General features: G+C 39.8%; 2 protein-coding genes across 5 annotated transcripts; both read left to right on the top strand.

Annotated features, from left to right (window-relative positions):
* Nucleotides 1-1,273: 1,273 nt before the first annotated feature.
* LOC105934657 (oxysterol-binding protein 1) lies at nt 1,274-15,784 on the top strand (the record flags this gene model as incomplete). 2 transcript variants are annotated; one of them, XM_036131756.1, is given in 14 exon segments in its annotated part: nt 1,274-1,439; nt 1,597-1,708; nt 1,957-2,140; nt 2,342-2,459; nt 3,350-3,407; nt 3,567-3,731; nt 8,224-8,469; nt 8,839-8,959; nt 9,249-9,352; nt 12,749-12,844; nt 12,948-13,135; nt 14,826-15,061; nt 15,184-15,222; nt 15,325-15,784. In XM_036131756.1, coding segments are annotated over 14 exon segments (1,976 nt in total), but the record flags the coding sequence as incomplete, so codon positions are not given.
* Nucleotides 15,785-19,145: 3,361 nt separating this feature from the next.
* On the top strand, nt 19,146-27,937 carry LOC105934614 (N-acyl-aromatic-L-amino acid amidohydrolase (carboxylate-forming) B). 3 transcript variants are annotated; one of them, XM_012874700.3, is made up of 8 exons: nt 19,537-19,556; nt 19,723-19,746; nt 19,929-20,170; nt 21,358-21,553; nt 24,211-24,304; nt 24,390-24,497; nt 25,281-25,393; nt 27,670-27,937. In XM_012874700.3, exons 3-8 carry the CDS (start codon nt 19,929-19,931, stop codon nt 27,916-27,918), a joined length of 1,002 nt encoding a protein of 333 aa, XP_012730154.2. In that variant the 5' UTR covers nt 19,537-19,556; nt 19,723-19,746; the 3' UTR covers nt 27,919-27,937. The 3 variants fall into 3 exon arrangements, with proteins under 3 accessions (XP_035987647.1, XP_035987646.1, XP_012730154.2); XM_036131754.1 differs by having other exon boundaries at nt 19,146-19,746; nt 24,214-24,304; XM_036131753.1 differs by having other exon boundaries at nt 19,147-19,746; nt 19,876-20,170.
* Nucleotides 27,938-27,949: the final 12 nt, after the last annotated feature.

The raw sequence follows: 27,949 nt of genomic DNA, 5'->3' as shown, positions 1-27,949 counted from the left end.
AAATACGTTCAAGTTTGTGGCTTAACTTGAAAAAGATCAAGGGTTGGGAAATTAGAGGAGCTGAGCAGCTCCATTAGTGACAGACTTAGACATCCTGTCTGTAAAAAGGAGTGCTACTGCAGGTCATTCATCCCTGCTGCCATCAGACTTTACAGGGCTGCACTATAACTGTAATAAGTAATGTGCAGTTCTATTTAATAACCTGTGCAATAACCTGTAAAGAAGTGACTGCTGCTGTTATTTATCTCACTACCTCACTGTTGCTCTTTCCCTGGTACCACTTTAAGGTACAACGTCAGCACATATGTACATAAGTCATCCTAAATCTCAGCTTTATTTCTTTTCGTATTTTTTCTTTTCCCTTTATTTATCTCTTTTGATCCCCTCTATATATGTGGACACACTGTATATACCTCATGCACCTTTTCCTCCTTTTGGCACCTTCTTTTTAATTATTGAGCCGATGTGACACGTGGTTTTCTCCACTGTGAGATCAATAAAGCTGATCTTATCTTAAATCTTTTGCAAGGAACTGTAAGAAAGGTTTAAAGTAATTTAATCTTCTTTAAATTGTGTTAGATTTGCCCCATCGCTTTACAGATATAATAAAAGTCTAAGGAAGGATTGAGCAGCCTCCTTCACATTAAACGAAGTTCAATTTATGCTCTAAAAAAAGCATAAAGGTCTTTTAGAGTTCACACCACCCTCTGGTGGTCACAAATGAAATGCAAGTTTATTTTTTTGATATCCATAAATGTTTTTATCATTATGGTTGCTCAAAATTTTAGATTTATTCAGCAATCTTTCTCTTTGAACCCTCTTCATTATGGAGGAGCGCCAGTTGGCCAAGATCTTGATGGCAAGGAAAAAGAAATAGCCCAGTTCATCCATCATCCATTTTCTAACAAACAGAAATGTAAAAAGGACAGGCAGAAATAAATAGCATCGGAGAAATAAATAGGGCAAAAAAAAAAAATACAAAGAAAGAATAAAACAGACAAAAATATTATAACATGCACATAAATAAATACTTAAAAAAATAACTAATTAATAAATAAAGTGGCTAATTAAAGGAGATATATACATTTTGTCTTTATTTGTGCATTGTATTTTTGGTGGCACATAATTGTATGCATATTTATTTATTGAGCATTTATTTATTTCTGTATTTATTTTTAAATATGGAAGACTTGGTCCTCCATACTTCATGTTTACGTTCTTTCATTTTCAGCTAATATATTTTTCTCCCTTCTCGCTCTAACTGTGTGAACAGACGACTCGGGCGACGACTTCCCCTCGTCTCTGCCGGGGGGCGGAGGCCAGGGCGGGGGGGCCCAGAACTCAGAGGTCCAGTCCACTCTCAGGACCCTCGGCAGTAAGGTGGAGGATCTCAGCACCTGCAACGACCTGATCTCCAAGCACGGCTCTGCCCTGCAGAGGTCAGTCTAACGCAGCTCATCAGCGCTCGCTCTCACACCCTATACGGTCTCGCCTGTTTTTCCTGTTTCGCTCCTGGCTGAACGCCATTCCAGAGCCGTAAACCTTTTAATAAAACATTTTAGCAGAGAGTTCTTGATGCATGGTATGTATTTTAAGGTCTTTATCCGAACTGGACAGTCTACGGCTGACCGGAGAGGCCGGGGATAAGATTCGCCAGGTGACGGAAAGAGCCACGCTGTTCCGTATAACCTCCAATGCCATGATTAATGTAAGTGTCACCTGCTCCGTCTGTTATCTGTTGTTGACAGAGGCGGGGAGGGAAAGTGAGCCATATGAGCCTATTATGCATTTAGGTATTTATTTATTTTTATCACCCTACAAGATGGAGTTTACAGCCTATGATTATATGCAATGGCAGCTACAACAATAACAAAATGCAAAGCTGGTTTTTCTTACAGCCATCTTTTTTGTTGAATTAAATCTTCTGGGGTTTTTGTTTTTTTTGGCTGTCCCCAGGCCTGCAGGGACTTCCTGTCCCTGGCGCAGACCCACAGCAAGCGGTGGCAGAAAGCCTTGCAAACCGAGCGAGAGCAGAAAGTGCGGCTGGAGGAGGCCTTGGAGCAACTGGCCAAACAGCACAACCACCTGGAGCGAGCGTTCAGAGGAGCCGGGCAGGCTCACGCCATCGTGGACAATAAAGGTGAAGTTGGGGGGCTCCGGCTGATCATCTCAGAGTAAATTTGAATTAATCCCAAACAATTAATATAACAATTGATGGACAAAGTTAGTGACAACTGTTGCCACTACTTTCAGTCAATGTCTAATGTTTAGAGGCTAAATCAGGACTGTTTTCAGCAAGAGTGAAAGTTATGTCATATTTATTATTATTATTTTTTTAAAGGTGCTGCTGGACTAGGAAAAGGTGAGGCGAGCGACGAGGATGATGATAATGAGTTCTTCGACGCCATGGAGGACGCCCCTGAGTTTATAACCGTACCTGCAGACCCTCAGTTCCACAAGTCAGTGTCCTCCCTTTAAGCCCTTACACATTTATTCAGCTTATTTTCCATTTAGGAATTGGTTTCTTTGTGTTTTTCCTGCTTGTTAATGTGTGTTGGGGGACAGGCTTGAGCTAATATGAGATTTCATGATATGGTAGCCTTTAAGTAAAATAAAACGACCTCGTTTTTACTGTAGTTACCCAAACATTTGTGACAAAAATGTCTAAGATTATTTAAATGCTTTTATTTAATAGGAAAGCAAAAGTTATTCTTGTTGCTGCTAAAATGTTAGAACACAGTCATGGATATAGATAGAATAATTATACAAGGTGCATGTTTTTTGTGGCCAAATTTGTCTTGTTGCAATTAAAAGTGCCTTAGCCTTCTTTCAGCCAGCTGACCAAAGGTGTGCAGTGAAGAATAAAATAGAAATACCTTTATCGTCCCTCAATGGAGACATTTGGGAGTGACAGTGGTACACTCTAAGTTAAGTTATATGAATAAAAAGCTAATTTAAAGTTAAGTTCTAACGCAAAAGAGAATGAACTTATCAGCAAAGCAAAAAATATAAAATACGCCACAGTTACTAATTGATTATATGGGATATTGAGATAAAAATGCAATATTTAAACCTGAATATTAAATATTAGCAGCATGTTGGTCTGGTTGCTCCACCCAACCAGGAAGTAGTTTCTTCTGGCATGTTTAAAAAATAATGTTCAACCTTTAGGAACCCTGTGCTAGAAAATGTAGAAAATTTAAACTCTGGTGTACCACAAATGAGGGTAAATGTCTAGTTTAGGATCTTTTTTAGCTGTTTGTCTTCTCTCTTTTAGCTTAAAGCAGCAGATTAGTCAAACTGCTGAAGCACTGTAAGAATATCTGTGTATATTTTTCATCTTTTTCAGACGATCAAGCAGTAACGCGAGCTGTTTGAACAGTGACATGTGTGCAGATGATCAATCGGTAGGTCCTGTTTCAGCCCGCTTCTGCCTTCATGCTGTGATGCTGTGATTTATTTATTTCTGGCAGTGCCTGGATCGGTATTGTCAATACCAACGCAAAGGATCAAGTGGGATACGAGACATTTGGGTGCGTTTGTTGACTAAAGTTTCCTGCTTTCAGCTCAACGAGGAACCTCTGGCGATGAACCCGGATTCGCCGTCTCAGGAGCTGGTGCCGCTGAAAAAGAGGCGAACGCGCATCCCAGACAAGCCCAACTACTCGCTGAACCTCTGGAGTATCATGAAAAACTGCATCGGCAAGGATCTGTCCAAGATCCCAATGCCTGTGAGTACCTGCAGGTGAAACACACTCGCGTGAACCCAGAGAATCAGCTGTTCATTGGAAAAACCAAGGAGTTGAAACTCTATTGCATCAGTTTCTTAGCAAGGAATGTCAAAAGGAAACAACCTGTTACTGTTAGTTGTTTTTTTTTTTGTTTTTTTTTTGTGTGGTATCGATAGAAAGGAGGAAGTCGTCTACATTTCATCATATGCCTGAGAAACGTGTAATTAAACCCCTCGTTTGGATTTCCTCCTCTTGAAGGATGTCAAGTCAGAGATTTATACTTCTTAGCGATACATCATTTAACGACCAGACATTATGAAGTCATTAAACCGCATTTCATTTTCATTTATCGCCTCTTATTTTGCTCTTTGCCAAAAAAAGAAGGAAAAACAATCCAGTCATCTAGCATTAACCCAAAGTGACTGAAAAAGTGTAGATCAATGTAGTTGTACGTCAATATTAGACATTTATTATTCTTTTTTTTTTTTCTAAAGCAAAAGTTGTCATAATTTACATTTGCCTTTTTTATTCATAAAAGGACTGCAGCCCGTTTATTCATAAAAGGGCTGCAGTTATGGATTATTTTAGTAATTGACTAATCTATTATTTTTTTTATTTTTATTTTTTTTAGTAATCCTCAGAGAGACTCTTAGTACATCAACGTACTTTAATAAATAAACACTGAACTTTATATATATATATATGGCAAAACGGCTGGCAGTATAACCAGGGCTGCAGCTAACAATTATTTTGCTAAATGCTATTCTGTTATAGTTTAACTTAGTTTTCATAATTCAACTTGTTGATTAAGTCTTAATTTCTTTTTCTTAAATTCTCTTTGTTTAAATATGTTCTTGTGTCTTACTTCAGTTTTTTTTTTTTTTGCCGTTACATTAGCCAAGAAACATAACAGACCTGAATCGACTTAAATACACATTTAAATCAATTAACCAAGAACATAACCTTTAGCTCGATTAAAGTTGTAAACATGACACCATTAGGCCTGAGGCCGTATGACCTTGTTGTTCTGTCGCTTGTTTTGTTACAGCAATAAAACAAAACACTTCAACCAACCTGACCTTCAACATCAAAATTCGCCACAGGGCCTCTTGGCCTCATAGCAATGGCTTACTTGCTGAATTCCTGCATAATAATAGACATATCCTTCTCATATCTGCAAAACCGGCGCAGCAACGTTCCTCATGAGTCGCTGATGATGAATAGAAATAGAGCCGCCCCGAAATCGTTTATTAAGCTCGGCTTTTTCAGCACACAAAGGAAGTCAAAGTGTATTCTAGGCCCTAAATGGCACGCAAATCTTTCCCTGTTGCGGCTTGCAGTCGCTGTCTCTGTTCCCATTAGGTGTGTTCTGTGTTTGTACAGGAGAGGTAATAGGTTAATAAATGTCAAATCTCTGTTTTTACTGCTCTTTGTTTGCCGTTGGCTCCATCGTTGGTGAGAAAATAAACAAGGTAACATGGAAATACAGATAAAATGTGGCTGAGTTATAAGGGCTGTTGTTGATTTAATGGGCATTATCACTTTTCAGGTACAAAATGGCATGGCAGACTAAACACAAAATTGGGCTTTAATATTCTTAAAAAGAGGTTAAAGGGTCGGTGTTGCAGTACTTATACCGGGGAACATTTCTGTCGCTACAGCTTGTAAAACTGGACCTCTCAGTAAATCAGGGTCAGTGTTCATGTTATCCTCAAAACTTTATTTCAGCAATTCAATTCAAAATGTGAAACCCATTTATCTTGTCAGTGGGAATCTTCCCATAAATGGTCACAGGGCTTTGCCTCACAATGCAGTTTAAACGCAGCACTTTGAGCATTCAGCCTCTTCAGCGACGATCTCTAGTGCCTCAGACTCCTTTGTCTCCTGGAGAACTTTGATGTCCGAAGTCTTCGCCTTAATTATCCTCTTTTTATTGTGCTTTTCTGTGAAGCTGAATTTTTTTTTTTTTTTGGGTTAGGCTTTTATTTGTTTAGTAAAAATCGAGACAGCACCGTTGAAAGTTTTTATGATTTAATGCTGACTGTTGACTCAGGAAATCCTGCTATGCTAGTGCTCCTTGATCTAACAGCTGCCTTTGACACTGTGGACCATGGGATCCTCTTAATGCGACTTGAGCAGTGGGTGTGCATTACAGGATCTGCTCTCTCATGGTTCTAGTCTTATTTGACTGATCGGAGCTTTTCAGTGCAGCTAGGTGAATTCACCTCATCTTCAGCTCCTTTGAGTTCTGGGGTTCCCCAAGGCTCAATTCTTGGACCTATTCTTTTTCTTCTATATACAGGACTGTAACAGAAAATTTGAATATTGTGATAAAGTTCTTTATTTTCTGTAATGCAATTAAAAAACATGAAATGTCATACATTCTGGATTCATTACAAATCAACTGAAATATCGCAAGCCTTTTATTATTTTAATATCGCTGATTATGGGCTTACAGCTTAAGAAACCCAAATATCTTTTCTCAAAATATTAGAATATCGTGAAAAAGTATACTAGTAGGCTATTCAACTAATCACTTGAATCGTCTAATTAACTCGAAACACTGCAGGGTTTCCTGAGCCTTGAAAAACACTCAGCTTGGTTCAGTAAACTAAATCACAAGTATGGTAGTGGTTAAGAGACGACATCAGATTCTCACAGTAACTGGTGTACTGACCATGGCATTACTGTCTTTGATTGGCCTGCCAATTCCCCTGACCTGAACCCCATAGAGAATTTGTGGGGTATTGTGAAGAAGAAGCTGAAAGACACCAGACCCAACAATGCAAATGAGCTAAAGGCCGCTATTGAAGCATCCTGGGCATCCATAACACCTCAGCAATGCCACAGGCTGATTGCCTCCATGCCACGCCGCATTGATGCAGTAATCTGTGCAAAAGGATTCCCAACCAAGTACTGAGTGCATTAATGGACATTTTCAAATGTTTGATTTTGTTTTGCTGTTATATGTTTTTTTTTACTTGGTCTGAGGAAATATTCTAATATTTTGAGATAGGATTTTTGAGTTTTCTTCAGCTGTACGCCATAATCAGCAATATTAAAACAATAAAAGGCTTGCAATATTTTGGTTGATTTGTAATTAATCTAGAATGTATGACATTTCATGTTTTTTTAATTGCATTACAGAAAATAAAGAACTTTATCACAATATTCTAATTTTCTGAGACAGTCCTGTATGTTACCATTAGGATAAATTTTCAGGAACCATAATCTTTCTTTTCATTGTTATGCTGATGATGTCCTGATCTACTTTCCTTTAGCATCAAAATCCAACAGCCCTGTACAGTCATTTTCTGATTGCTTAAACGATGTAAAATCTTGGATGACCTCAAACTTTCTGAATCTGAATGAAAATAAGACAGAAATTATGATGTTTGGTTGTAGTCCAGCAGTTTTTCCTCCTGGCTCCTTGGGCCCTCTTACACCTAACATTCGATCATCAGTAAAAAATCTTGGTGTAATATTTGATGATAGGTTGAAATTCGATCGCCAGGTTAGTTCGGTCGTAAAAAACAGTTTTTACCAATTAAGAATTTTATCAAAAGTGAAAGGGTATCTGCCACGCAGAGATCTGGAGACTGTAATCCATGCTTTTATTAATACAAGATTAGATTAATTAATTCATTCATTATATGCTGGCTTGGACCACTCACTTTTACACCGTCTGCAGTTGGTACAAAATGCAGCTGCCCGTCTCCTTACTGGCACACGTAAACGTGACCACATATCACCCGTTCCGGTTGTTTTTAGAATAGATTTTAAATTTTTATTGTTTGTTTTTAAAGCTCTTAATGGTCTAGCCCCCCAGTATTTGACTGAGCTTCTCAGAATCCATGTCCCGGCCAGAACACTGAGATCCTCTAATCAGTTGCTACTGGCCATGCCTAAAACCAGACTTAAAACCAAAGGTGACCGCGCCTTTATGGCAGCGGCACCGAAACTGTGGAATAACTTGCCTTGGCATATTCGATCGGGCTCCTTGGAGGTTTTTAAATCCTCTCTAAAAACACATTTCTTTTTCCTGGCTTTTAATCAAGTCTAGGTGGACATTTGGCAAAATTATATTTTATTTTACCATTTATTTTCTTTAAATTTAAACATTTATCCTATTATATTTTATCTGCATTAAACTTTTCTTTTTGCATTGTGTTTATGTATTTTAGCATTCAGTTTTTATCTTATACTCTGCAACTGTGATTTCTGTACAGCACTTTGGTCAACCCCGGTTGTTTTAAATGTGCTTTATAAATAAAGTTTGAGTTGAGTTGAAAATAAACAGAAGCAAAGGCTTGAAAACTATCCCTGATTAGTGAATCTAAATAATATAAAGGTTTCTGCAAGATGCAAACTTTCTAATTATTACTTTTCCTGTTGGAAATGTAACATGTTTTTCTCATATCTATACTGCATTACATGTTTGTCCACCTGTCCACCCAAAATGACGCTAAGTGCACGAACGCCTTCCTTCCAGGTGAACTTCAACGAGCCCATCTCCATGCTGCAGCGGCTGTCGGAGGACCTGGAGTATCACGAGCTGCTGGACAAGGCGGCCAAGTGCCACAGCTCCCTGGAGCAGATGTGCTACGTGGTGGCCTTCTGCGTGTCCGCCTACTCCACGACGGTGTACCGCACGGGGAAGCCCTTCAACCCCCTGCTGGGAGAGACGTTCGAGCTGGACCGCCGGAGAGAGAGCGGCTACCGCTCCCTGTGTGAGCAGGTGAGACTCCAGGAAATCAGGAGGGAGGAGCAGAGAGGATCGCTGTTTACAGTAGCGAGGGCTTTTAAAGAGCTAGAAGACACCTAATCAATTAAACTTTATATGTTGGGATTGTAAACAACAATTATTCTTTATAGGTGGACAAAGACTTAAGGATTAAATCTTTGTGTTTTGGCGGTCGGATTAATGTCGGCTCTAGAGTTACTGTACGCTGGGATTTATTTTTCTCCCTCTGTTGTTGTATGCATTGCGCACTTAGGAGGAATTTCTTTTAAGAACTAAATGTACTTTAAAGCCAGCAGGCGCAAAGAATTGCCCCGCGGCGGATTTCTCTCGTCGGGTGAATTTCGTTTTTTTTTCCTCTGACAGGTGAGTCACCACCCTCCCGCGGCGGCGCATCATGTGATCTCCGACCGCGGCTGGACTCTGAGGCAGGAGATCACTGTTGCAAGCAAGTTCAGGGGCAAATACCTGTCCATCATGCCCTTAGGTGAGAGATGATTTACGAGCCGAGTGTGTGCCAGGACTTTTGTGCGGCGCTTTGGATGGGGTGTGATGCAGGCGTTACATTTCTGTGGAGTTAAATCAAACACAAAAGCGCTACACAAACAAACGGACAAGCTGTTTCTTGTAGGCCGATGACAATGGCTTGAAAACGTTTCGGACACACCTGTGTTATTTTTTTTTTTTTTTCTCTCTCCCCAAAGGTATCGTTTAGTCATCGTTTGTTGTTTTAGGACACTTAGTTTTCTGTTTGGCTGTTGCTGTTTTTCTCACAGGCACAATTCACGCCATCTTTGAGAAGAGCAACAATCACTACACATGGAAGAAGGTTACCACCACAGTGCACAACATCATTGTCGGAAAGCTCTGGATTGATCAGGTGAGAGTGACGGCTGCCCCGGACAAGAAACGGCTCGGAAAACCTGAATATTAAATATTAGCAGCGTTTACCTGAAGTTGTGCCGCTGACCCAGTTTTTCCATCAAGTCATCAGCCAACATTCATTCAACATTCATTTATGAAACTCTCCCTATCAGTATATTTGTATCCAAAACTACCTTTTTACTGCCAAGCCTTTTTAGATCTTTCCTACGGTGGTGACATTTAATGACACTAAAAGCCACATTTAATAGGAGTGAATTTAATCCAGACACCCTGTGGGTATTACCCTTTACATCTCGTATGACATCTCATCAGTTTGGCATTTCAAACATTTTTATCATACAATGCTTTTTCACACGGATCCTGGGGCCTTTGGAAGAGAAACTTTACCACAGCATGATAGATCTTTCTCTATACTTAACAGTGGGCAACAGATGCTTAAATACTAGGCAAATTGGGATTTTTTATTTTTTTTGGCAAGAATTATCTTGCCACACTTCTAACAGTTTATTTCACATCTTGCCATGTATGCTGGAATTAAAGAAAAGTAAAAAAGTAAAGTGAGAGAAATTTATGTGAGCTTCTTTAACATGCAGTCTTGTGACATCTTGGGAGTATGTGCATATATTTTTATTTATCCAGAATGTACTGAGAGGAGTGCTGTGGATTTCAGAGTTTTGCTGCATCACTGTCTTGTTTTCATTTTTATTTTTTTATTTTTTTCATATAAACGGATCAACTTAGTGTTCAGGAATTAAATTTCACTTCTTTATGAGTGCTCCAAACTGATAATTATTTGCTGATGTAATGAGGGAGCAAATAAGGCTTCACTTTCAGTTCAGTTAAATTTTATTTATATAAAGCCAATTCACAACACATGTGACACGACACAACATGGCACTTTAAATGTCAAATTCAATCAAATAACTTTTGATTGGTCAAAAGGTTTCCAATCTAAGGAAGCCCAGCAGATTACATCAAGTCTTGATAAGCAGCATTCACTCCTGGAGAAGCGTAGAGCCACAGTGAGAGTCGTCTGCATTGTCCATGGCTTTGCAGCAATCCCTCATACTGAGCAAGCATGAAGGGACAGTGGAGAGGAAAACCTCCAGCAGAACCTGGATCAGTATGAAGGGTCATCTGCCTTGAATGACTGGGGGTTACAGAAGACAGAGCAGAGACAAAAAAAAGCTCAGAAGCACACATTGATCCAGGAACCCTTTCTATGTTAGAGGGTAATGACAGATGATCTGCACCCACTGGATGGTGTGACAGCTAACAGAATACCAGGCCAGATGTACCTACTATGAAGAGAAAAAAAATAGAACATAAAGTTAAGAGTTTAAATAATAAAGTTTCAAGCATCCTTCATCCCGACGTGAGTGAGTCCTCCTCATAGAGCAGTGTGATTTTTACATCAGGGGTCTCCAACTCCAGTCCTTAAGAACCACAGTTTTTTTTTTTATTTAAGGAGCGTTTCCGCTCCAACAGACCTGACTCAGATTAGCTGAACTACCTCCTCACCTTGTCACAAAGTTGTGCAGAAGCCTGGCAACAAGCCATTACCTTAATTTAAGTGTGCTAAACCAGGCATGCATCCAAAAGTTGAACAGCAGTGGAATCTTTTTGACGTGACCAAAAATATCAGTGGAATCCTCTGCTGGGTGCTGACCTACTTATTTAGTTATCTATCTACTCTTAACGATACTCCGTATTGATCCAGTATTTTATCTGTACCGCTTTTTTAATCAAACAGAAGGGTAAAAAAAATCATGATCACTGACTGGTTTATATTTTAAATATTTGGAACAAAACCAAACCTAAGGGATCCATTTAAGCACAACAGTTTCAGAGGGGAAAAAATACCATTCCCCGTTAAAAGATTTATAATATATTTACATCCCGCGTTGTAATCTAGTGGAAGCTTTGCTCATGCGTGATTCTTTTTCAGCTGGGAAACAGACTTCAAGCTGAGTTTGCTGCAGCAGCACGGCGACGCTGACTGGCTGACCGCCTATCAGAGCTTTCAAAGAGGGAGGGGCTCACAGCTGATGGTTTGCTGAAGAGATCGGTGGTTTTAATTGTTGCCAAAGTCTCAAACAACACAAAAGAAAAATCAAAAGATCAATTGCATGTCACTTTTGAATAAAACTAGAGGGTCTGAAAAGTTGCTAAATAATTGGTAACAGCGTTGATGAACATAAGTGAGGCGACCATGTGAGAGCAGAGCGTTAGCCCCTCCCACCCGTCCCCTTAGCGTGTTTGTTAAGGTGGAGAAGATCAACAAAACAATGTTTCGGTTGGAGTCTCCCTGAAAAATTAAGTGCGACCTTAAAAAATACCGTTAAGAGGGCCGATGAGGCTGATGATTGTCTGTCAGCGTTTTTATACCAGGTTTGGGTACCCACCCCTAGTGACAACAAAGTCTAAGCCCTATTTTCCTATGGCATCGTGTCATGTTACTCCATTAAAACAAAAAAGCCAGATACATACTCACGTTATGTGATGATTAGGGTACATTCACACTGCAGGTCTTGATACTTATTTCTGATTTATTTGTATTTTTTAATTTGGATACTGTATTTTTCGGACCATAAGGTGCACTGGACTATAAGGTGCACCGTGAGTTAACATGTATGTGTGTCTAATTGAAGTCTTTTTATTCCTGGCATTACTCTGAAACAAACATTGATGGATCGCATGTAGATTGCATCTCATGGTTGTTATGCAGACTTGTGACCCAAAGTCACTGTTTGCAGTAGTTCTCGAGGTTTGTTTGGATCCTCTTAGCATCCTCCTTACCTTGGTGGCAAGAAAAACCCATAGTTCTCATCCAGCCTTGTTTATTACAGCTCCAGTTGCTTCTTGAAGTTCAAATATTGCTGTCTTAACTGCTCTCCGATTTAAGTGTCTATTTTCAAAAGCCATTTCCTGCCCAATGAAAATCAATACCCAGCCGCTTCGGCTTAAATGGCATGTTGTGTTGTTTCCCCCTTAGCGCAGTGTAAGACATATTCACTCCATGGCGAAACAGGAAGTCATGGTTAATTAATTAAAGCTTCTTAGAGAGCTGTTTTTTGAATGTATGTCAGTTCTTTTTGTTAAAAAATAAACTTTTTTTTTCTTAAGATGGGACAATTTCCCCACTGGATAAATGTACTCCAGTCAAAAGTTGAATTTTTCTAAGGTTTTCTTTATGAGATTATGTTGCTCCTATAAAGGATTAATTTACTTTAAGAGTGTCCAGCATTTTATACATATGCAGGAACATAGATGGTGCTGGGTTGATAAATAGCAACATTTGGTTATTAACTTTGTATGTTATGAAGCAGGTGATTATTTTGCTTTATTATAAACAGCTTTAACTCCTCAAACTCTTTCTGTTTCCCCTCAGTCTGGAGAAATCGATATAGTGAACCACACCACAGGGGATCGCTGCCACTTGAAGTTTGCTCCTTACAGCTATTTCTCCCGAGACGTTGCCAGAAAGGTCAGAAAGAAACAGAAACATCTTGACAAACTTATTTGTTTGTCGTCCCCCGGTTTTCTTTCTTTTTTTATTTCAGCTGTGTTCCTGTGTCTCATGTTTATAGGTGACAGGAGTGGTGATGGACAAGAACGGAAAGGCCCACTATGTGCTGTCGGGCACCTGGGATGAGAAGATGGAGTTCTCCAGAGTCATGCAGAGCAGTCGAGGAGGAGAGAACGGCACCGAGGGCAAACAGAAGACCGTTTATCAAACCCTCAAAGCCAGAGAGTTGTGGAAGAGAAACCCTTTACCGTAAGTGTTTTCCGTTGCAAAGAGGCTACACATAACTACACGTACTTCAGGTAACTTCAGTTTAATCGAGCTGCTGGTTATTGGTTCTTCTGTTGAGTTGGTTATGTATGGGGTAAGATGACAACAAAAACGTTTGCGTAGTTGTAACTTTGCAACTTGCATTCGTAACTTCTAACCTTGTATTCTCACAAACATCTGATGTCGCATGTATGAGTTGACAAGGAACAAATACAAATCTTAAATTTATTCATGTTTATTTACTTACATTAACAAATTCGGCCACCAACGCATTTGTTTATATCGACAGTTATCTTATCTCATAGTTATGTGGCACAGCACGAGCTTTTCATACATCCTCAAGGTAAAGGTGTGAACTACCTACGTTTCTGTTTTAAGCACTCATTTCAGCTCCTTTTAAAAAATGACACCAATCAAGCTGCCATTTAGCATCTTTTTACGTTAAATCTTAACATTAAATAGCAAAGAAACTACATCTAAGAATACACTGATCCGATCATTTTAACAGTGAGTTTAGATGTATTAACCTGAAGAAGGGAGTTATGCTCTCAGATTTCATTGGACCACTTATAGCTTTACTTTTATTGGATTTTTGTTACGTTTATGCAGTATTGCGAGATACCAACAGTAGGTGTGACCTGTACACTTCTGCCTATATTGAATTTGAGATATTTTAAAGCGGGACGGGCCAGTGTGCAGTCTCATCATGCCCACACGAGGTGCTAGCGCTCCAAGTACTTATTTTAAGTAAAAAACTTAGTGTAATATTGTTCGTAATGAAAATGCCATGCGCATCCCGTCCCAACACAGACTAGCAATGTTCTGGAGACCAGTATGAGCCAGATTCATGCTGAAATAGGAATCCATGCTGCGTGGAGAAGAACTCACACCTCCAAATTGCGCATAGACCGTTTGCTGAAAGTCTGAGGAAAGTTGTGCGTCTCTCGAGCTGCGAAATCCATGATTTATGCAAAAAGAATACTTTTATAATCCTGCAGAAAAAAGTTTTTCCTTACTGGAAAATGACTGAGGGGAAAAAAATCCATCTTCCCTGCTTGTGTTCATGTAACCCACTATTGGATACACCCAAACGCCGATATCCCAAGTATCTGTAAAGTTAAAGGCTTCATTCCAGGTAAAGTTAAGTTTTGATGCTCAGGTAATTCTGGTTATTATGGTCACTGTAAAACGCTCCTTTAGTAGAAATAAATGCAACCCACTTGGTAGAACTGAACCTGTGACTGAGCTTTCCGGTGGTACCAATAAATGGCAACATATCCATGGGAAAAAAAAGCAGTTTTTATTTATTTTAATTTTCGTTGTGGGAGAGATTTGCTGATTTACTCGTACAGACACAACATAATTGCCCTTATATGGTAGTGCCTTCCTGTTTTAGAGACTGTGACTCAAAACACTCTGAAAGTCATTAATCTGCTTTATTACAACAATGTAAAAGGTGATTGTGATTGATTTAGTATTCTGGCTCTGTACTATGATGATGACAATAGCAATTTAAAGACTTTGTTATGAAAGTTGTACCTTGCAAAAAAAGCCCACAGATCTGCTCAAACTGTTTTTTTCTAATAACTTATTACTGAAACTAGCCATGATGAGCTAAAGGTGTTTGTGGTCCATGCTCACCTCGCTTCCTCGTATTTTCTTATCTCCGCAGCGACGGAGCGGAGTCCATGTACTACTTCACCGCCCTGGCTCTGACCCTGAACGAGCCCGAGGAGGGGGTGGCGCCCACCGACAGCCGACGCAGGCCCGACCAGCGCCTGATGGAGGACGGTCGCTGGGACGAGGCCAACGGCGAAAAGCAGCGGCTGGAGGAGAAGCAGCGCAGTGTCCGGCGGGAGAGGGAGCGGGAGGCCGCGAGCCAGCGCGCCTCGAGCCAGTCGGAAGAAGGTAAGCGGAGCGAGCGTTAGGGCTTCATTTTGTATTACCTCTTTGGCTTGCTTGGGGGAAAATCCTGGAGTTAATGAGGTAAAAACAAATCTCTGTGATCCCGCCCTTTTCTCTTCTAAAAGCTGTCGATGAGGACTCTTTTGTTGATCTCCCCATGAAAAGCAAGTATCCCTCTTTAATCTGCCCACATCCCCCTCCATTATGCTTGAATCACCATCTGTAGAGTCCTCCGTACAGGTTTTCACAAGTTCTCCCTCTTCCAGGTGCGCCCCACGACACGCACAAAGCCCTCTGGTTCGAGAGCTGTGAGGACCAAATCACAGGTGAGCAAGTTCACATCTATAAGGGAGGCTACTGGGAAGCGAAGGAGCTCGGCAACTGGGAGGGCTGCCCGGACATATATTGACCCCCGACGCGCTCTGACGAGACTGTCCCACATCAGAGCCGCGCGGACGGCTTCACAAAGCCCCCGGCTGTCCCCCGATTGGACGGCTGCTCCCCTGCAGTGACTCTCTGTTTTAAGAGATCCTCCTCCCCCCCCCCCTCCCCAAACCCCGGATGGTCACTACTGTCTGACTCAGAGGCACAAGAGAGGCAGAAGGATCTAGCCTTCTGCGTCCAATCAAGTCTCATGTTCTACTTTTTCCCCTCACTATCCAAGAGGACTGGGAATAAATATTTCTCATCTTTTTTTTTTCTTGTCTTTTTTTTTGGGGGAGGGGGGGGGGATTGGGTTCTGAGTTGGCGTGGTGCGAGGGAATAAGCAGTGCTTCCAAATTTTTCCAGTCTGTGCCCAAGTCAGGCCAGGAAGAGAGGAGGTTTCTTTCTCTGTTCTGTGTGATAAAATAGTCCACAGCTCTATCTACTCCGGTAAGAACGCTAAAAAATAAGGGTAAAACCTGGCTAATATATACAGTTGTATTTAAGTCTGCTTACACTTTCATTGAAATGTCAACTGGTGGCCTTCAAAATGTTTCTGTTTCTCTTTGATTTAGTGTCTTAATGTAAAGAAGTGAAGGTTTGGTTGTTTGTGTGCTTGTGGGTAAGACATCTTATCTGCTCTTCCATTAATAAAAAAATAAATAAATAGGTAACACAGCCGCTGTGACAGCGGGCTGGAAAAAAGACTTGATCATGTAGAACACTTATCGACCATCAACACTGTCATGTTTTATAAATGGAAGATTTTTTTTAACAAGATGTAACAAAATAAAATCACAACTCGGCTACAAGGTTTAAATGTGTATCGCCTTAATACAGAGGAACCGGCCATCATCTGCTCTTTAGTCACAGCAAAATGAACAAAATACCTGCATTTATATGTATTTCCTTGTGCAAACCTGTTGAACGTTGGAAATTGACAGCAGTTTCATCCACTGAAATGGGTGTCTGTATACAGAAGTAAATAAAATTTACTCTGTTGAATTGCAAATAAAAAAAAAGGGTTTACAAGGTTTGGGTTCACAAAAGATGAATTAAAAAGCAAATATTTAATGGTGAAAGTAAACATCACAACCCCCTGTGTGTCTGCTGAGGAGTTTATATGCAAGTATAATTTAACACCAAAAACAAGAGTTGAAATGTGTCCTTGTGCGTATGTATGTATGTATGTGCGTGTGAATTTCATAAATTTGTAAGTGTACTTAAAATGAAGAATTCAGACACAAATAATGAATTTATAAATGTATAGAAATTCACATTATAGTATTGACAAATGTAGGTTTTTTTTCAAACTGTTTGGTTCTTGTAATGTGGGAGAACTGTCTTCGTTTTTCAGAAAAAAAGGGAATTATGTACTTGACTCAGAGTAGACTTGACATTGTTCAGTATTTTGTATTGAGACAAAAAAGAATCTGTAATAAATACTGCAATGTCAAATATTTTCTCGTTCTTCTTTTATTTCGCCTATTTTAAAAACACACAAAAAAACACAAATGTAAGAGAAAAATGCTGCAGTCACAAAATAGACTGGTGCTAAATTAAAATGGAAAGAGTAGCAGAAACACCAGCAGATAAAAAAAATAAAAAAGCTGCAAACTCGCAATGAAAAACGGAAGTGCGCCAGACCACTAGGGGGAGCCATCACCAAGTCCGGTGGGACCAGACCCTCAGTAAAGCAGTAAAGACATTAACACGATGCTCAGAAGAAAGTTGGAGGGAGGAAAGAAAAGGTAAGTTTTTCTTTCGTGTATTTTTAAAACCCATGGCCGTAATCTTTTACAATATTTTCGAACATTAGCACATTAGGTACTATCTTGCTTGTCTTTACTGGTCCCACCTGACTTGGTGGTATACTCCCCCTAGTGGTCTGGAGCACTTCCGTGTTTATTTTTTTTTTAATTTTTTTTTCAAGAGTGAGTTTGCAAGTGTTGTTTTTAAACTTGATGTTTTTGGTACCTGCAGCAGTTTCCCGTTGCTTCTTGTTTTGTTTGTGCGTTGTGCGGTTTGCACCATTTTTGCATCTGCATCGCGTTGAGTCGTTTGCTTGAGCGTTCACACCTGTCGGCCACCGTAGAGAAACCTAAACACATTTTTAACGTTACTTTTTTTGAACATCTGCATTTTATGGAAATATGATAGAAAAATAACCACATTTATTAAAACAAATACACTGGAAAGCAAACATGTTTGCTTCTGAACCTGTTAGATGAAAATAATAACTTAGCAACATCCTTTTAAATATGGTCTTTTTGTTTCAGCTACCCTAAACTACAAGCATGGCTGTTGACAAAACCAGATTTTAATCTTTAGGGATATTAGGACTGCTACCTTGAAGTTTTAACATTACATGTAGAAAAAAAAAAGAAGAAAAAAGGAGGTTTCAACATGCAAGTTCAGTTGTCTTGTAGCTGTCTGTCTCCTTATTGTGTCTTACTATTGTTGTCACCCCTCAGAAATGGAATAACCTTGATTATAAATATCACTCCTTCATAGTATTAACACCAACATGTAGAATATGATCTAATTGTCGTATTTAAAATAGAAAAATTAGCAAATATTTCTACTGTTGCAAAAATAGTGCAACAGAACACTACATTTGATTTATTATTTTTTTTGCTAATATTTAATGAATATTTAATAAACCCTTTAATTTGTTGTTGTTGTAATCATCCACTTTACATGCTGGTTGTAGCTTGCAAACTGTATTTTGAAAGCTGTTCAGAGCGATGGCTGGTGCTCTGCTCTTCTTGTTTGCACACTGCAACTGTCCTTTTTGTTGTTGGTTTCGTAAACACAAATATTCCCCAAAAACCAAATGTTGCGAATGTTTTTTTTATTTATTTTTTTTTTTTTTGATAAGCCAAGGAAAAGATTAGTAGCTGTCCTTCTGTCAGCTGGCTGGCCGTGCACAGAAACAGGTGGGGGAGGACAAGCACTGATTTCATTTATACTCCTCAGTGGAGGGAAAACTTTTGTATAGCTGGATGCTGGTAACTGGCCTCTGGATATTAAAAGAAAAAAAACCTGGTATAAAGGCTTAGACACCACGGGATGCTGCTCTTTGCTACAGTTCCTCTAATGGTGAGCTTTGGTGATTTGTTTTTACTGCCCTTATGATCCTGCTTAGAGTTTGGTGACAAAATAAACTTGGGTCCTCAACCAGACTTGCTCATCACGACTCCAGTGGTCTGAAGCATCCTCTGATTGAAGATCTGGACAAACTAAGCAGATATGTTCTTGTAGTTTTTTTCCCCCCCTCTTATCTTTTAAGGATCAACACATATCTTCTCATACTCAAATAACAAATTCTCATGTCTTTCCCATTTTAAAGAGAAAAGTGTGCCCGTGTCACATATTCATAACCAAAGAAAACTAAGTGGTCGATTTAAAAGTTTTTCAATAATGTCATTTACTTAAAAAGGAAAGCATAAAAGTAAAAATGTCCCATTTTATAATCATTACTCAGGTTGCCAATAATTGTTTCACCTGTGATTTTGTTTTAAACATTTTTTGTTAAATTATCTCGGTGTGAGAAAAATTATTTATCGTTAGCCAATTTTTGTTGTTTTACATCTTTACTAGGAGTCCAAATAATTGCGCAGCGCTCTGCAAATCCTCCGTCTCCCTGTCCCGTTTTGCTCCCAACTAGAAGAGCTGTTCCTTCCACTCCTCACATCACAGGCGCCTCTCTTCTCTTGCTGTGTCATGCCAGCAGGTTTATCTGAAAAGCCCGCTGGAACCTACCATCCTATGCACGGAGCGCATAGAGAGAGAGAACGGTGAGCTGGGGACAGGGGGCTTGGGGTTTGGCTTGAACTCGCATCTGTTTGCGACCAGAGGAAGAGAGGGGACGCTCTGCGTTGGCGCTTTAGGGACACACCCTGCCTGTCCTAGAGCGGTGCAGTGTGATGAGAGACTGAGCGAGACCACGAGGGGCAGCTGCAGCCTTGTGGAGAGGGAGGGATGGGAATGCTGAATCAGTGAAACTACATAAAAGGTCCAGGAGAGGTGGGACGGGTGGGTAAATGGCAGGGAGAGAAAGGTACCAGCTGGGGTAGGTGGAGAAAGATGAGCCGCATGATTCCTTTTCACTCGGTTCATCAATAATCTATCAGATTTACGTTTTCATAGTGTTTCGGCGATGTCTAGTTCCCAAAGAAACTTTAAGCTGAAGTAAATCTCTAGGGACTTTGGTTTAAAGCCGATCTTTTCCCTTACAGTTCCCAGCAGGCCTGAGAACCAAGGTAAGATTTCACAAATTTATATTTCTGATTTATTTTTTGCGTTAGTGTCCCAAACCGACGTGACATTGGCTGTTTTCTTTTCTCCTCCTTACTCCGCATCGATTCACATTGAATAAAACATGAGAGCAGAAGCACCAGCCACGTGATCTCGCATCCTTACCCTAAATGGTTTACTCTGTCAGATGCAGCTGGATGAGCCGGTGCTTTTGCCAAGGTTGTGCCGCGTCGCCGTCTGTGGCGGCACGCATGGCAACGAGCTGTCAGGAGTGTACTTGGTGCGAGAGATGCTGAAGACGGAGACGAGAAGAGAGGACGGAGAGCCCGCGTCTGTGCTGATGGTGCTGTCCAACCCTCGGGCCATGCAGCAGTGCCGCAGATATGTGGACACCGATCTGAACCGCTGCTTCACCCACGCGACCCTCAAGTAAGGCGACGGTTCTGTGGCCCAAACCTCACTTTAATGTTTTTTGGTCCAACTTGCTTAGCTATCACACAAAGATAACTTGATTTAAATACTAACACAGAGTTTTTAAAGGGTGTTATCTTGTGTTATGGGAAGAAAGGTATCCAAACCGGCCTGGCTCAATGTGGGGGGGGGGGGGGGAAGTAATTGCCCCCTTTTGTTAAATTGTGATTTTACCACATTTATTTAGGAAGCTGGATTTGTTTCTGCTGGCCAAACGGGCTTAATTACAGCCTGACCTTTAGAATCAAGTAAAGAACTATATAGAGAACCCGTCTGGCAGCATGAAGTAGGTCACAAGGTCTCAAAAAAGCAACTAATCATGTAAAGGAATATACAAAGACATGTTATGAGCACATTTCTGTCTGTACAGGGTTACAGCAACGTTATTGTGGCTTTGGGTCTCCATCAAACCACAGGAAGATAAACTATCCACACCTTTCTCAGGAGTGACCAGCCTAACAAACCACAACGTCACTAAGAAGGATGTTGTTTTTCAGAAACTAAACAGTCGGACGCGGTGTTGGGAGTTTGATGACTCCCAACACGTCACTTCTTTAGGACCCGGACGACTATTCATGAGTTTCTCTCTTTACTGGAAAATCCTGAAGGAGAATCTCCGGGCCATCAGCTTGAGACATTAAGTTAGAGCTCAGTCAGGTTATGCAGCAACGATTTGAAGCACGCCAGCATGCCTACCTCTGCATGGCTCAAAACCTAAAAACTTTGGTTTTCAGGTGGCCTAGTCAAATTCCAGACCTAAATTGATGGAGATGATGCAGCACAGCCTGAAATAGGCCATTCACTTGTATGTTTGAGGGCCCTCCAAAGCTGATATGGCTGAATTAAAACAATTCAGCAGAAGAGAAATGGATGTAAAAAGGTGGAACAGCAGGCAAATAGGTTTCAGCGGGTAATTTCGATTTCCCACACGTGGACAGGTTGGTTTTTACAATGAAGTCATTTAAAAAAAAATGTTTCTATTTACTCAGGTTATTGTTATATTTGAATTTGCTGACCTGAAACGTTTGTGTGACGAAGATGGAAAACACAGAAAAAAATATCTGTTAGGGAGCGTGGCTTTTTGGAAAGCACTCTTTATGCTTGTGGTAAAGTATCTGTTATAAAATGAGATGTTTGTGTCCTAGCGGTCCCGTATCAGACGGGACCCCCTATGAGATCATGCGGTCCCGTGAACTGAACGCCATGCTGGGTCCCAAAGGCAGCCGGGCCGCGGTGGATCTCGTCTGTGACCTCCACAACACCACTGCCAACATGGGCCTGTGCTTCATTGCTTATTCTGACTCTGACTGGATCTGTCTTCACATATTCAGATACCTGCAGGTAAACACATTGGTTTTTCTCACACTTTTAAACTGAGATGACTTCATGGAAATATTAGTTGAGATCTGGTTCCAGCTTCCAGACTGTCTTGTAACCTTTTGAGCGGTCTTTTTATGTAGTTTTTCCAGAGATTTGGCTGATTTTTAACTAGTCCCCGTACCTGGCCATGACCTGACCGTGTAGTATGTGTGCTTAAAATAAGTGGACAAAGCAGACGAGGAAAGAAAAAGTTTTTATTTAAAACAAACAAAAAAAAAACGTTCTACAGCTTAAATAGATACTGTTCATTTCATAACAGCATCTGAAAGACTTAAAGAAGTGGTACAAAATTAAAGACTTTGAGAGAAAAATCATGCTTTAATTAATCATCTGCTGCAGTTGTTCCCTAAATCTTTGTCTTCTGAACCACAAAATAAAAGTCTGTTAATGGATAATTTTAGCAAACATAGCTAGCAAACTTACTAAATAAGGGCCTCACCAACCATCGTTAGACATTTTATAATTTTTTTTTATCTTGTACTTAATTGAATTGTGTGTAGATGCTTTTCTTTGTTATTGTTGACACAAAAACCCATTTTAAGGAATCAAAACAATAAGTTTTGACCTAAAAGCTCTGTTGATTCTAACATAACATGGCAACATACCATTCATCACTGATCTGCCGTGTAACGCTGTCAAAGTGTTTTTGCCACTGTCACGCCTGAAGTTCCCCATTGTGGGACAATAAAGGCACTTCTTATCTTATCTCACCACCTGTCACGCTGTGTTATTGTAGGTATGTAATATAAGTCATTTGATTTTGAGGTTGTATGCACTTCAGTGGAAAGCGGTCATTCTTGCTCAAAAATAAGTGTTTATTTTTGCTGCATGCTCCCTGAAGCAGAGGTATTCCTTCTTCCTTTTGTGATTAGAATGGTGATAATCTTCAGTGGTAATAGACAAGTCATGTGTGGCCGACCGCAGGAGAGACAGCCGGCTGACTGAGCCAGGATGCGGTGCGCTTGGAGAGCTTTGGAGTTTAACGACTGATAGTTGTCCGCAGGTTCTCCCTCCTGAGCTGCGGATCTCTGCAGCTCCCCAAAAGTTACCATGGGGGTTCTTGGCTTCTTCTCTGATTAATGCCCTACTTGCCGAGCCTGCGGGTTTAATTGGACGGCCATGTCTTTCTAGGTTTGTAGCTGTCCTATCCCGGCACCTTTTATTTTCAGATGACAGGATATTGATTTATAACCCAACTCTGCTTTAAATTTAAACAAAACTTTATGCCTGACCTGCCCTCTGTGTCCCCTGGTCTTCATGATGCTGTTTGTTCTCTAACAAACCTTTTGAGGCCTTCACAGAACAGCTGGACTCTGTTTACGAATTAGGCGACTCCTGAAGGCCGTTGATTTTATTTAGAGGTATCCGAGTAAAGGGAGCTGAATATAGATAGGCCCCACGTTTTACTTGTCATATGTTTGAAAGCCATGGGTCCCTCAATTTCCACTGGTGCTGCAGCTATTGATTTTTTTTTTGATTTATCAATTATTCTAAAAAGAGGTACTCTCAGTAAATTAACTGAACTCAATAAATTAGTGTTTACAACTTAAAGAAATACATCTATTGCACATATTAAATGCATTGTAAATGCATTTGACAGTACAAAATTTTAAAATAATAATTGTTTTATCTGTTGACTAGCTTTCCGTTAAATGAACTAATCAGGTAGCAAAAGGTGCTTAAAAGGAGATTTTTTTAATAGTATTTGAACTAGGTGAAGCAAAAACTATGCCACCAGAGAAGCTTTGGATGTAGCATATAAGAAGGTTTTTCATCTTAAATGCAAAATGCAAAATAAATTTGTTTATTTTTTTAACTGCCTCAGTTAATGTTGTCAGTGGGCTGTTCTTTCAGCAAATGGCATGTTTTAGAGTCTTTATCCTCCAGTTAACGACTCAATAACTAAATTAATTGACGATTATTTCAATAATTGATTAGTCAATAATCATCTGATTATTGCAGCCCTACCTTCTACTTCATAATTATGGTACATGCTAATGATATGACACTTTCTTAGTGTTTGACACCCTATGCTTCACATTGTGTTGGTCCTTCAGAACACACTGAATTTTGCGTCTGTAAAATGACAAGTGTACAGGCGTAGAAGCGATTTAGTTATCTCTGCAAGGCGCTGCACATGATTACACTTGATCTGTTGTTACATTCAGCAAAGGAAACAGGAACAAATTGCATCTTTGTTACAGACTTACGGCAACATAGTGCAGAGAGATCCAATTTCAAGCTGGTTCTTTTGCATGTTATGTGTTCATACCTTAAGTCTAGAAGCTTTTTTTTATGCCTGAATGATTGGTTGACTGATCAGTGCTGTTTGGTTTAAAAAACATAAAACCTTCTTCAGAAAAGGATCAGATAGCTCATGAGATAAATCATGAGATCAGATCATGAGATAAACAGTCAGTCTAAAGAAAAGCTTCAGAAAGCATGAAGGAACTGTTGATCAAAACTCTTCTGAAAAGGTAACAAGATCCTCTGGCAGCTTTAAAGCAAGCCCTGAAAAAAAAAAATGGGTCAAGAGTTCTGCAGCAAGATGCTGTTTCACATTCCTACTAACCGTACATGCACATGGTTAAATGAACCCTTTGTTTACTTTTTGTTAGAAGCAGATGCCAGATACGCCCATGAGATTCATCCATTTTGATGTCTCTAATAAAGAATCGTATTCCCTCGATTCGATCGGAAAACACGGCTTTGGTGAGTTTTTAATCTGTCGCCGTAACATAAATGGACCAGGAGCCGTTGAATGGATGATTTTTGTTTAACCCCCCCCTTTCTGCAGCCATGGAGATCGGTCCACAGCCCCACGGGTGTGTCAAGTCGGACATCTACACGGCAATGAAAGAAGGCGTGCAGCACATGCTGGATTGGGCCGGCTATTTTAACTCAGGTGTGTGTAATGCTGGCACGACTCTCTTACCTGGATGGAGCATTTTTAAAGAACTTCAGCTATTTTCCATCCCTCTGAAACTACTGTTTAAAGTTAGTTTATTAAGATGCCGCTATAAATGAATGAGCTCGGTCATTTTTATGCGTCACATAAACATAAAGTTGCTACATTCATTCGCCTCTTAAAATTAATTTGAAGTTAATAGATAGCTAAAAATGCATATGAATAAGTCCTGGCACTAAAAATCAAACTGAGTAGGAGGTGTTCGCTCCATGTACAGAGTTATATACCAACATCAAAATGATAAACATATTATATTGATATATACCATATTATGGCTGACTCCTTTCATAATCAGTCCATTTCATCCAATCTAAGAATGTCAGCCTCTGAGTCCTTAGTGTCCGCGAGTTATCTGTTGACTCCCTGTTAACCGCTTTCTGTAGCTATAATCTCATAATCCTTAACATAACTATAATCATAAATATGGTATTTTTGCAGAATAAGGGATAGTTGTGGCTTTTTTGTTTCAAATAAATCTGATTGTCATGTCATTCCACTTAATTTGATGTATTTTGTGTTCATTCGGGGAAACTGTGGTATTTTTTCTCAAGGTTATCATGCTAAGAGACTCTTATACCGTTTCACAGCTTTCCGAACCTAATTTAGTATCAGAATTACGTTTTTTTTTTTTTAAATGGCACAGTTATTTAAGGCTTTGTGTGTTTTAAAAGCTCCTGTGTGATTTAAGCCGTTTTGTTTTTGCCCTGCTTGCCTCTGCAGGTTGTCTGTTTGAAGGAGGATTAGTTGACGTGTTCACCATGGTGAAAAACGTCGACTACCCGAGAGACGGCGAGACCCGCAACATCATGGCGACCATCCATCCCCGCCTGCAGGTACAGCCAGAGAAGCTTCTCAGAGCTTCAGGATCTAAAAACGCCCAGGCGATTACGCCCGCTCTTATTTTTTTATTTAGCCTGGAGGCGGAACCATAAAGCCAGACGTAAACTCCTTAATAACTGTTGAGACAATAAGATAGTGTGGCAATCAATAATTGACCTTGTTCTTTTGTTCTGGGTGAATAGCCGTCATTAAAAGGTCATTATAGACTAATCATGTTGGCCGTGCCGCTGAGGTTCAGCCAGTAAGGCACGTTTGTGAATCAGCTAGTTATTGTAATAAAGAAACCAGGCCAGTGACTATAATAAATAAACCATGTTCTACACAACAGAAGGTGTAAACTCTTAATAAAGTTTCATTAAGTAATTACTTGAACATATTTTATTAATGGTTGACAAATTATGCAGTGATTTTACAAGCAAGGTCATGTATGCAGGTTGACCTAATTCTCCTCTATGTCGGTTTCCTTTCCGCTTCAGTGCCTGTTTATTCTAGACGTTTGCGTATATATTCATATCAACTTTAAAATGCTAATCATTATCGTCTGGATATTAGAATTATAATAACAAATATCGCATTTTGCAGAAGTAAGAATAACTGCCTCTCTGTTTTAAATGAATGTGGTTATTTCACAAGGCAAATATATTTCAATGTGAAATATTACTCAGCAGAATCCTAATGTTTTGCAACCAGAGACTTGAAAGGTTATTGTTCATTTAAAATACACATATGTAACGATTCATTGATTATTTGAAATTACTTGCTAACAAAAAAAGAAAAGAATAGGTTTTGAAAATTGCAATTTGAGAAATGTTATTGTTCTACGGTACATTCAATAAAATCTTGGTAGCTTAAGGTATAAAACCAACAGGAATTGAAAACAACAAACTTTGAACTGCTTTTATATGACATATAAAGCCTGATCCTGATGTAGACTTGGTAGTTTGTTTTTGAATGTAGTTCAGTCTGTACCAGGGTGACTGGTTGAAAACAGCACCACTTAGTTTAAGAAGATTAAAGCAAAACATGATCCTAACCTTTTTTTAAACATGTTGCAGGCGTCAGATTGACCTCACTGGCATGGTTTGAAGACTTAACACCTTACACTTCCTTTCTGTTGTAAAACATGTCTAACTTGAAATGGTCAATGCGCTGTTTAATGCGCTGTAGTAATTAGGCTCAAGACAACAGTCGAGCGCTTCCCAACTCCTGAAGTATTTTCTAAAGGAATGTGTTTTCTCCCGGCTTCGTTGTTGGTAAATTAACTCACGCCTTTGATATTTTAGCACATTTTTAACACATGTTAATGAAACCATCATAATTTAGATAACCGTGATCTGTTTGCCTGAATTGTAAATGATCTGTCAATTTGCGAAGGAGAAATTCTGATTATTTTGTGAACCATGCAGGTCACATTTTCAGATGTTTTAAACTTCTGATTTACTTATTTGACTGTGAATAAGACAAATTTAGGTAGACCTCTTTATTCTTGTAGCAATTTCCTGGCTTATGAAGCTCAACACACTCCTGCCTCACAATAGCCACATTTGTAACCTCTTAAGACCCAAGAATTTCAGTTCAAACATAGGCCATGGACACCTGAAAAGATCAGTTTCTCTTCAAACATATATGTCTGATCAGTTGTCAACCGTATTTACAGATCTGTCAGGAGAAAGACAAATATATGTTTGAAGAGAAACAGATCATTTTCAGGTGTCAAAAAGCCAATGTTTAGACAGAAATCCTCAGGTCTTCAGAGGTTAAGGATAAATTGCCTTCCATGCCACTCCATATTTAGACCCCAGGAAATAAAGAATTCATAGATAATTTATTAAAACTTCATACACAAATTTGACTTGCATAAACTCAGTGGTTATATTTTTGAATAAATGTCACAATTCTGAGCCTGGATTTTGAACACTACTGAATAAATATATTTAGATTAAAGGTTGAATTTTTCTGTATGATGTGGTGAGGAGTTACGCTACTACGGGAACAAAATGAATTAATTTTAAGAAATGTTGGTTTATGACTGACCCCAGTTGGCATATTCCCCCTGCGTCCAGAAAAGTCCTTATACAGGTCCAAGATGGTTTTTCTGCTTGTTCTAGTCTCTGTAGTGTGTCTGACTTTTACTTCAAATATCCTTCACCCAAATTCATGATTGGACCATTTTCCATTCCCATGTTTTTTTTGTTTTTTTTTGCTTCTTATACAACATGACGTCCCTCTAGTCAAGTTTTAAAACCTCAAAAGTACTTTTCCCTCACAGGACCGAGACTTCTGCCTGCTCCACCCCGGAGACCCGCTGTTCCAGACATTCTCGGGAGAAACCCTGACGTACAATGGCAACGAACCGCTTTATCCCTTCTTCATCAACGAATGCGCTTACTATGAGAAGGGCATCGCGCTCTCCCTGGCCAGAAAGAAGTGCGTGACCATCCCTTCCATCAGGGCTCAAACCGAGGAGGAGGAGGAGCAAGCGAGCGAGCAGAGTTTTGCATCAGAGGAAGAGGAGTGAAGATGTCCTTCATATGAGACTGGTGTGAACT

The sequence above is a fragment of the Fundulus heteroclitus genome, unplaced genomic scaffold (genome assembly GCF_011125445.2).
Source record: "Fundulus heteroclitus isolate FHET01 unplaced genomic scaffold, MU-UCD_Fhet_4.1 scaffold_459, whole genome shotgun sequence".
NCBI lineage: Eukaryota > Metazoa > Chordata > Actinopteri > Cyprinodontiformes > Fundulidae > Fundulus > Fundulus heteroclitus.
This window is presented reverse-complemented; position numbering and strand designations above follow the sequence as displayed.